General features: G+C 39.4%; 1 protein-coding gene across 1 annotated transcript; it reads right to left on the bottom strand.

Moving 5' to 3' along the window:
• Window positions 1–6,061: 6,061 nt before the first annotated feature.
• Window positions 6,062–7,158, bottom strand: LOC120106742 (spidroin-1-like). The gene is made up of 2 exons (XM_039119799.1): window positions 6,534–7,158; window positions 6,062–6,405 (listed from the first exon to the last, which is right to left on the bottom strand). The coding sequence occupies exons 1-2, from the start codon at window positions 7,156–7,158 to the stop codon at window positions 6,062–6,064; spliced, it is 969 nt and encodes a 322-aa protein (XP_038975727.1).
• Between the last annotated feature and the right edge of the window lie 4,372 nt (window positions 7,159–11,530).

Genomic DNA, 11,530 nt, shown 5'->3' with positions numbered 1-11,530 from the left:
TCTTCCAAAAGTACTTTTAGATGAAAAACTGTTGTTGGTAAATTTTTCAAAAAGCTGTTTTAGCTTTGCGGAAAGCTGAAAACAGCTTTTGAGAGGAAGCTCAATTTGAAGCTTTTGGGAGGAAGCTGTTTCAGCTTTTTCGAAAAGCTGTATTTTGACAAAAATGCCCATATTAAAATAACTGCATAGTTGTCCCTTTATAAACCTAAAAATCTGCTGGAGCAAGAATCCTAGCCGTCAGACTCCCTTCCGTAAGAAAAGGTATTTTTCTTTTTCAATTTTTGTATGCATCTTTTGAACCACATTTTAGAAAAAAAAATTTTATCCTTTTCCATACCTTCCAAATCAATCTTTTTTTTATCATCAACCTCGCGGCCACGCTGAGGTCCTCCTCGAGCGTGGACCACGAAGAAGAGCCCCTGGACCGCGAAAAATTATTTTTAATAATTATAATATTTTTATTTTTTTTGTATTATACTATAAATATAATATCATATTATATTATATTATAATATATTAATATGTTATGTTAAATAATTTAATATTATGTTATATTGTGGAAAATTAATTTATACTAATAATTATAATATTTTATACCTTTATTTTTGTATTATACTATAAATATAATATCATTATATTATATCATAATACATTAATATGTTATGTTAAATAATTTAATATTATGTTTATTGAAAAATTAATTTATACTAATAATTATAATATTTTATACTTTTATTATTGTTATACTATAAATATTATATTATATTACATTACATTATAATACATTAATATGTTATTTTAAATAATTTAATATTATGTTATATTATGAAAAATTAATTTATAATTATTATAATATTTTATATCTTTATTATTGTATTATACTATAAATATGTTTATATTACATTACATTATAATACATTAATATGTTATTTTAAATAATTTAATATTATGTTATATTATGAGAAATTAATTTATACTAATTTATAATATTTTATACTTTTATTATTGTATTATACTATAAATATATAACATTACATTATATCATAATACATTAATATGTTATGTTAAATAATTTAATATTATGTTATATTACCAATATTAATTTACTCTAAGAATTATATTACTATTATGCTATATTAACATAAATTATTTTATATTACAATAATATTATACTATATCATATATTTATGTATTTTTATGTTATATTTTATTATATTCTGTTGTATATATGCATGTCCTTTATGGTTTTATCATATAAAAGTACTTTCTCAGTTTGTTTATCAAACACAAAACAAAGAACCAACAGCACTTTACAAATGTAGTTAAACAGCAAACAGTTTTTATAACAGCTCTACTTCAGACAGCTCTACTTTCAACAGCTCTACTTCCAACAGCTCTACTGCCAACAGCTCCTCCAAACAGGGCCTAAAACTCTATAGCAGTTTAGACAACTGTCTCTTGAAATTCTTATCTCTCTCTCTCCTTACATTACGTAATTGCACATTGTTTTGTAGGATTGCTAAAATTTATTTCTGTATCTACAGTATTTGATCATAGAAAACAATAACGATCTAGGAGCTATTCAGATGCCTGGGTCAGTGGTCACTGACGGTAGAGAACGGCAGGAAGCTGGAGAATTGTTCCGTCTTATCCCCACTTCTTTGAGAATGCTAAGATCCCAACTTCTCCGTCCTGGCATTCGTTGAATGCTTGCTCAAGTGAGATAAGTGCATCTCGGTATTTCTTGGGCAATTTGTATCATTTGAATGAGTGTTTGTTCTGTAATCCTTCTGTTATGTTCTGAGTGATTCTATCGTTGATCATTGCATCGAAACGGGTGTATTGGGGGTGGTTTCTACTTTCCACTTGTGCGGTCAGGAACAAGACATTATATCTGCTATATGCTTGTAGTGCTTTGGTGAATGCTTGTTTTTGACATTATAAGCAGACAATTTTTAATCCGTCTAAGTTTTGAAATGACTATTGCGGTGGGGCAAGATCCTTATTTCCATGTGTGTAAAGATCATGTTACAGACAAAAACTAAAAAAGAGGATCAAAGTTCACCCTCAGATAATCTGGTTGTGGTTGCTTCCATGAAATAATTATTTGAAAAGAAGAATCCGCAAAATCTAGTGGAAAGTCCAATTTTCTGCGGGCCTTGTCAGAATTGTGATCCTGAGGTTCATCGTCCTCCCAACAATCCAGCGGCAACCTGCTCGCCCGAGTGCAAGCAAATGCTACTATGAGTTCCTTCCATAATCCCGCTTAGCCTTCAAAAAGTCTCCACAACCCACTTTCATTGCGATGCTCTATCGAAGTTTTGCTTCGTTCTTAACCTCAGATCCCATATTCACCATACTTCCTCATCATTTCGTTCTGGCATTTATCTTGTGCCCCTTGATTAACAGCAGAAATACTTCCCTGCAACTTCGCATAGTAGGAATCTTAGAGTCCACCATCACAAGATCCAAATTGAACACTCATGTGTTGCTACATCAAACAAAGCTGCGATTAATCGTTGCAACCTCGATATGCCAGGCCTAAAATGATTATATCAAGCTAGAGACGCGTTGAGGCAGAAATGTGCTAGAACGTCATTCACGCATTTAGCTTTGGAGGGTGCGATGGAGATTCTCAAGTCTGAAGCTGGAATCGGCAGCACAATGTTCAAAGTAATGCAGCCATCAGATCTAGTATTTGTACAGTATTTATATGAATAAAATAATATAATTTATCATAACAATTTATTTTTTTCCACATAAATTAACATTCAAGTTTCATCGGGGATATTCGGGAATAGTCTTCGTTTGAAGGACATGCATAGGCTTTTAATTCTATGTAGAATGGATAATATGAAGAAGCAGCGTCGACATACACGGCTCGACCCCTAAAACTTCAAAGCTCTACTCTTATGACGTGTATCAAGCTCTAACCCTTATGTTTGAGGACTCATTTGGTTTCTGAAAAAAATGAAGGGAAAAGAGAAAATGGAGAACATACCTCATATTGAATTGGAATTTTCAAAAAAAAAAAAGAGATGGAAAAGCAGCTTTTCCATGAAAATAAAATTCTTACATTTCTTGAAAAAAAAAATCCATGTGGGATGTTGTAAAATCCAATTTTCACCTACTAAACATTGGGTTTTTTTTCCCAAAAGTACCTTTAAGCTTTTAAGTAGAATGAGGTAAATTTTTCTCCTTAGTAAGGGCATAACATGTATTTTACATAATTTTTTTTAAAAAAGTAGATACTCAACCAAATATAGACTATTTTGTAATGTGTCACTTTTCTATTATTAACCAAATATGCAAAAACTATTTTTTCTAGGAAAAATAGTTCACCCACAAACAAAATGTGGTTTTGAAAAGTAAATACGTTTGGTATTGATGGTTATTGAGTTGTTTACTCTCCGTCGAAGTAAATGGGGAGGTTGTATAGACCTATTCTCAGTTTTATTAAATCAGATATAATGTAGAGAGTAAGTTAAGATCTTATAGACCCTTGGTTGGGCCAAAAGTACGACAGCACAAGAGGAGGAATAAACTACCTGCATCACAAGGAAAGTCTATTTAGAAGAGGTAGGATAAGATGGTGAGGCTCAAGCACTTTCACTAGAACATAGCGAACCCCACCTTCAGAAGGGATTAGCCATTTTTAGCCCGAGACCAGCAGGAGAGCAAGTCTTATGGAGGAGCGCATGCTGGCTTCTTTCTTTCCGAATCTCCCAACTAGATGCAATGATGGATTTATTCGAATTGTTCCTTTGGAGTTCTTGTTGGGGAAGAGTGGTTTGAATGGAGAAATAATAAAACAATTCAAGGTTTTGAGGTGCTAAATCGCTATCAAATTAAATTGGGGTAAACAAATATATATATATATATATATATATATATATATATAATATAGCAATTTCTAGTACAATCAAGTTTAGACTTTTTTTTTTAATAAGCAAAATTTGGAGATACTTATTATTATGAAGACTGAGTTTGAACATGTCCTTACAAGAATAACATTTCCCAACAAATAACAAATTTCTAATAAAAAATCAAGGTACTAAGCACAAGGTCTTAAAATGGTGCTGACCGCATAAAGATTCAATTGATCTATGTGTAATAAGTAGAAATTTAAAATAAAGGACCTAGTTCAAGGTCTAATCTACTATGGTTTCTTCATATGGATACAATCATCACTAAGCGAGGTTCAAGTCTATAGGTCACCTCACCATTACACAGTATAAGCTGCCCAGATAGTCTACTATATAATTTTTAAAAATTTAAATCTTTTGTAGAAGATTGTTGAAGTTTTAATTTTAAAAAGATTTAAATTTTTCTTATCCCCTATATTTAGTTGGTTTAAATGCTTTAAAATACTATTTTGTCACATACCTCTTTCAGAAGAGTTGCGACTCTTTGGAAGAGAAATATTGGTTTCCGAAAAGTTATAATATTTCCAAAATATTATGTATCTTTGGAACCATCGCCTCTCCTCGGTCACCTAAATAGAGTCTATAAATAGGCTTTGAATCCAGCATCCAAGATTATTCCAACACAATCCGATCTCTCTCTCATTCACTGGTGCTTTAATTTTTCTAAAGTTTCTTCCACAGGCAGAGTTCTTCCACCCTTTAATTTTCTATTTTCTATTCTTTTCTTTTCTGGGCATCTAAAGGAGTCATTTAGGTCACTGCCTTCTTAGCGATTGTGCTCATTAGAGAAGCATTAGGCTGAGTCGGATTGTTATACCTTGGGAACGAGATCGCCATAAATCCGCACATAGGGAGCGAATCATGTTTTTTTGGACAATATGTATCATACACCTCAATCTAGGAAAAGTTTTTTCAATTTTCTTAATATATTTTAGTAGATTATTCTTTTATAACACAATTTTATAATCATAATATAGTAGTAGGCAATATTTTTCAATAATTCTTAGAAGCCCGTTTGGACCCCGAGCTTGTCCCAAGTGATTTAAGAGTGGCTGGTCTCCCTTCGAGTCTCTCAAACACGCCAGATGCCTTTGATGAAGGGCTAGTTAATGGTGGATGATCGATAGTCCCTGCATTAGATGTGCAAAATGCAGACCACTTTGAGCCTAGCCTTTCCTTCATTTGCCAGCCACATAAACACATCCTAGTTTTCTCTCCATGCGGATGTATATATATAGCTCCACAACGATTATACATCAAATAGTTCTTGGATATTTATATAAAGCTAAAAAATTTATATAATATATTTTACATAATTTTTTTGGATGAGATTTTGAATTGTGACAAATGATATTAGAGCAAATCCGACCTCATAGCCTACATAGAGTAGGAGACACTGCAGTCTGCAGCATAGTTTTATTGAAGCTGACCACAGACTGATCCTAGTACTTATGATTAGATTTGATAAGATTTAATCTCTTAGCCGCACGAGGATGTTAGAGCTCACACAAAGAAGAGTATGTGACCTAATCTTTTTGGATGAGATCATAGATTGCGACATTCTCACTTTTTCTTTAATAGAAGCCGGCCCTAGTGAGCAACTCTGCCACGTATTCCATGCGAGTAATGAACAACAAATACCTTAAAAAAAACTGAGGCATCAGTAAGGACAATTTGACCTTGTTATGTAGTGACCCTAGATCTTAAAAAAAAGAAAGGATTTTAAAAAATATTAAATGGACAACCAGACATGTGAAAAGGCCCGATCCTTTAAAAATATCAGTCTCGATAAGAAAATGCATCATCCAGCAAAATCACCTTTTCATCATCTACTAATATCATTTAAATACAAAAAGAAAAATATAACTTTCCATGATGTATCATGGAATATACCCTAATGAATGGTTACGTTGCACTTACGCACAAAACTCTTATACTCTCTGTGATGAGTGTAAAGTTCCCTGGAAGAAGGCTCCGCTGTTTTCCGCCTCAGCTCTTCGTTTCTCGAGCGTCGACGATGGCAGCGAAAGGGAACATAGTTCTGTTCCCGTTCTTGGCTCAGGGCCACATGAACCCCTGCCTCGACCTCGCCCGCCTCCTCGCCGCCCGCCACCCCGGTCTCACCCTCACCCTCGTCACCCACCACCGGCAACCTCCCCCACCTCCGCCGCCTCTTCCCCCACGACCTCTTCCCCTCCCTCCGCCTCGCCGCCATCCCCTTCCGCCCTTCCGACCATGGCCTCCCCCCCGACGCCGACACCACCTTCGCCCTCCCCGCCCACCTCGTTACCCCCTTCAACCACGCCACCTACTCCCTCCAACCTCACTTCCACCGCCTCCTCTCCGACCTCTCCGCCGCCGGCGCTGGTGGCGCCGACCCTCCCCTCCTCTGCGTCATCGCCGACATGTTCCTCCCCTGGACCGTCCCCGTTGCCCAATCCCTCGGCGTCTTCCACGCCGTCCTTTACACCTCCGGGCCCTTCGCCATGTCGATTTATAATTATATTTGGAGCTATCTCCCCCACGCCGCCTCCGACGCCGACGAGTTCGCCGTCCCGGACCTCCCCGGCGTCGCCGTCCGCCGCTCTCAGCTCTCCCGCAACATGCTCTCCGCCGCCTCCCCCGACCACTCCACCCGCCGTCTTCGTCCGCCGCCAAGCCGATCTCTGCCCGCGGCTCCGGCGCCGCACTCTGGAACACCGCTGACGCCCTCGAGAAGCCCTTTCTCGACGCCTGGGCTAGTTCCTCCGGCCTGCCTGTCTTCGCGGTGGGCCCCCTCTTCGCCGCCGCGCCGAAGCCTCCCGCCGGCCGCGGCGTGAAGGACGGAGGCGCCGCCGACCCGGCAGCCGGTTTGCCGAGCTTGGCTGGACCGGCACCCGCGGGGGTCGGTGGCGTACGTGTCGTTCGGATCGCAGAACCGGCTGCCGGCCGGGGAGGCGGCGGCTCTTGCAGCGGCGCTGGAGGGGCAGGGGCGGCCGTTCCTCTGGGCGGCGCCGGCGGCGGACCAGGCGCCGGAAGGGGTCGTGGGAGAGGGAGACGGACTGGTGGTCAGGGGTTGGGTCCCGCAAATCGAGATTCTAGCCCACGCGGCGACGGGGGCGTTCGTGAGCCACTGCGGGTGGAACTCGTCGTTGGAGAGCATGCGGCACGGGGTGCCGGTGATCGCGTGGCCACTGGGGGGCGAGCAGTTCTGCAACGCGAAGCTGATGAAGGAGGAGCTCGGGGTGTGCATGGAGGTGGGGAGTGCGGCGGAGGCGGCGGCGGCGGTGGCGGAGTTGATGGAGGAGGGGGAGAAGGGGAGGGACATACGACGGAGGGCGAGGGAGGTCGCGGCGGAGCTGGAGGCGGCGGTGTCGGAGTCCGGCGGGGTCAAGGGGGCGTCGCTGAGGGCACTGGATGAGTTCGTGGAGGTGGTGGGTGCTCAGACGCTTCGATTGCGCTGATCAACGGCCGGCGGTGTGATTTCAAGGTGATCTTCTGCGCCTGTGCGTGCTATGCTTCTTTGGTCGTGCCTCCGGTCAAACCGGCCAGACCGATGGGGCCGCAATGTTCCCATTCCCCCCCCTCTAAAATTCTTAGTAAACGACATGAACGTATTTAGCTACACCTTTGATCAAGCTCGTTTCTAGTCAAAAGTATTTAGCATTACTCATTCTCATAAGGATCTTAAAAAAAAAAGATTTGCTTTACGATGCATGCGCGTGGCTCATGCAAGGGAAAACTGTGACTGGCTTCAAGCTTTGGTCTCCAACATATATCATGATCAATTCCAAACATTTGCCTTATAACATATTACATTATATCATGACAAAATTTGAGCATATTATTGATCTCAAAATTCTTCACCATTTTAACATTCACTATAATATCACTTTTGGTTATACTTAGTCCTATAGTATTACCTAATCATTGTTTATGATAAGTATAACTAAGATGGGAGTTTCTTTTGAGAGAGTTGCGAGAGCGATCACCTAATACTATAGTTATCGAGGTTCAAATTCTTCAAGATGTATTATTGGAGACTTAAATCTGAAGTCTTTAGTTTTCAAATAACATAGCAGGACCCCGTTCGGGTAATCGCAATGCTAATAATAGTCAATGGACTGCTTGTTGCGGTGGTTGTGAATTAGTCTACTTGCAGCAATACTTTTGAGTTTTGTTATTTAACACCAGCAAGAAGCCCATAACTTTCTGAAACATATTAAAATATATGATTAATGAATTTTTAATGAAAAAAAAATCTATACCTTCTGGAAACCAAACCTTGGTACCTTAGATGGATGTTAATGATCAATATTCTAATCTTTTATAATCCCCGAGCATTGCCAGTAGTTGGTCATTTTCACTTTATATTAAAAATAAAGTAGACAAGGCCATCCATACAGCTCTCACCATACACCATGGTAAATAGGGAAATACTTACCTAACACACAAGGTGGTAGCAAGGAAATTCTCACATCAAATTTTGCTCTTGCTAGTTAAACGTAGTAGTTCATCACTCTGCATAGCCAAATCTTTTGAATTAATTTTGCTTGTATACAAAAACTAAAAGAAAAGGAGAGAAACAATTAAACATATGTGCTCCAAGAAACAAAATGGTTGTTAGGTCTTAAATGTCCAGTTGTGCATGGAAATCCCATGGTGGCTGCCATTTGCGATTCACGAGCACGTCCATTCGTCACCAGGGCTCCAAAATTCATGCATACAAGAAGCATCGGGTGGCCGTCCATTCGTTATTCACCAATTCATCACAATTCATGTGAAGGGTAATCCCATGGGCAGCTACCTTTTTTTTTTTTTTTTTTTTTTTGGGTGGAAGATAGGAGGGGAGGGGGAGGGACCAGCCCACCCGCGTAGCAGCTCCCACTAGGCCCCCCTTCTACCAGAAAATGTTCGATACAGGTCGCAGATTTCGCGTGCCTTCCCTGACCCGTGGGCTCACCGCCTCACGTATAGGTACGTCACCCCAGCGCCATCTTGGTACAAGTGGAAGAAAAACATAACCACCAGCAAGTCATCCGGGCGTGGGACATCCGGTCCCCTAATTTAATCGACGTCCGCGCGTTTCGAACCCGAGCAACTTGGGCGGAATTATCGTCCTCTTATCACTAGGATACCATCTTGGTGGCATGGGCAGCTACCCATTCACTAGTGCACAAGAACTCATGCAATAGAGAATCCCATTTGTGCCTAGTTGTTTGCCATCTAACTAGTAAACCAGGATTCACATAGGTAGGAAGCTCCGGACCAGCAACTGGTTTGCTATCCAATAATGAATGAATTTCACAAAATTGGTAATCCTTCGAGCAGCCGTTCGTTTGCCATTTATAGGTGGAAACAAACTAGTTGAAATCCTCTTGATGCATGTTTTGTACTATAGAGAGTTGTATAGCCCTCTGGCATTCAAATTATGGATATGGAATTATGGATTGCCTTCTGGCATTCAAAAATGGTGCACTATGGATATGGATACGAAACAAATAGGGATCCTGAAAGGCGATTGCCAATTTTATTGTTGTTTTCTAGCATTCAAAAATGATGCATTGTATATAGCATGTAAAGCAATATGACTTGCTGCATTCTATTTGACAGCCATCTGTCATGATGGCCGAGAGTTGTACAGTACAAAAGGAGCACGGCTGTGGATCCAGACCTAGACCAAACAAATAGAGATCTTGAAAGGCGATTGCCCACTTTCCATTAGTGGCATGCCTAACTTAGATGGTGTAAAACCTAAAGGTCGGTCTTAGTTCTTTACATGTTTATTACGATGGTTATCACTCTAGCTCTTTGCATACTTTTTTTTCCTTCTATTTTTTATAGAGTTTCCATTCTTTTTTTCTTTTTACTTTTTGACATGCGAAGATGTGAATTCTACCAAACTACTAGGCCAAGGGGTATGACCAATGAGGTAACCCTCCGTTCATAGGTGAGGACCATTCTAATACCCCTCAACTTGAAAGCATGTAAGGAGCTAGACCATCAGAGAATTCAGTTCTATATCTGTGTTAGGGCTGGAATAGATAAGATGTCATGAGGTCTGTCAGTTCTAAGGGTGATCTATACATACTCAATACGCTTTAGGTTAAAGGCTGATACAAATCAGGTCCCAAACAAGTAGCAAGATTTGGAAGAGTTTCAACTGGTCGTTTATTCTTATTGGCCATTCTCTGGCACTGGTATGATTTAAGATTGGACACATATTGAAAGCAAATGTTTAATTTAAAAATAATAGATATGTCAATGGGTCCAAGCCCGACTAGATTCTGGGTCCTTTTGAGTTTGTTTGGGCTAAAACTGAGTTAGGCCTAAAATTGGCCTGACCCAGTTTGTTAGGTCAGATCACTCAGGCATCTTGGACAAGCCTGATATATTGGCAGCCCTGAAAAATAAGATAGTGCTGAAAAAAAAATTAGTACATGTTTAAAATAAAACTCATGGTCATCCTCCAAAATATAGAAATGACAGAAAAGTTAATGACTTGATATCAAGTCTTCAAATTGAAAAATCCAGTGTTAAACCATTGCATCTAACACGATAATAAGCTTCCTCAAAGCATACATGATGACCTTTTCCAGGTCACTGAACCAGTGTACATGAATCTTGGCTGGATAGTTCTTTTAGAAAGAAAGATGGTATCAGCATAAGAGGAGTACTCATATGCTTATAATTACACCCTCACAAGATGAGAGAGAGCTGAGGAATAAAAAGAATCAACCTTGCTTTCCAAAGGCATGGTAACCTAGTGTTCAATCTTGCAGGCCACCTGATCTGACTTGAATCATTTGCATTTGGTTCGCAACCGGAATTAGAATCGGAATCGGAATGGTTCAGAATAGGAATCAAAATGGCTATATTCTCAGACGTATTAGGTTTGTGACTGGAATTGGGATCGGAATGAGATTTGAATAGTAGGAAAAAGTCAAGATTGGATTTTGGGAGATTGGGGTATTTCTATTTTTCTTTGAAATTAGAATGAGAATGAGACTTCTCTAATCAAAAAGTTGAAACGGGAGTTATTCTTATTCTCATTTCAGAGCCCAACTCCTCCTGACCAAAAATGCCCTCAGTTCTTTCCATTTCTATTCATTAAAAATAAGCAATTTTAGTTTTTGACTTCGACTCCAAATTTAGCTATCTGTATCAAAACTTGGCAAAGTCGGAGTGGCTTGGCCAATACTTTGCCATGAGTTGGTCTTGATTAAATTGGCTGAAAATTATGATTTCAAAATACTTTGTGTTTCTAACAAATCAGTTGATCGATCAAGTCAATAGGATCAGTGGATAAGTTCCACTTTGATATTTCTCTTCATGCTTTATATCACAAAATAATGACTTTGACCTTGGTCCACATTGCCAAATGGATATTTGGACAAAGGCTGACGACATGGAGAAAGATAGCTTTTATTTTTACATTCAGCTGTTTGCAATAACCTACTGCTTCATACTTATACATTGTGAGATGCATTAATAGGTGCGTTATATTCTGTGACTCCATTTTATCTTATAATGTAATGCCGTATTCTTCTAATGTTCTAAACTCTAGCAATGTTATTTGAATGATTGAAAAAGTTTTTGATCATTCTTTTTTCCCTGGCCTATTA

The sequence above is a fragment of the Phoenix dactylifera genome, unplaced genomic scaffold, assembly GCF_009389715.1.
Source record: "Phoenix dactylifera cultivar Barhee BC4 unplaced genomic scaffold, palm_55x_up_171113_PBpolish2nd_filt_p 000616F, whole genome shotgun sequence".
Classification (NCBI taxonomy): domain Eukaryota; kingdom Viridiplantae; phylum Streptophyta; class Magnoliopsida; order Arecales; family Arecaceae; genus Phoenix; species Phoenix dactylifera.
The sequence above is the reverse complement of the archived record's forward strand: the minus strand, read 5'-3'. Positions and strand labels throughout refer to the sequence as shown.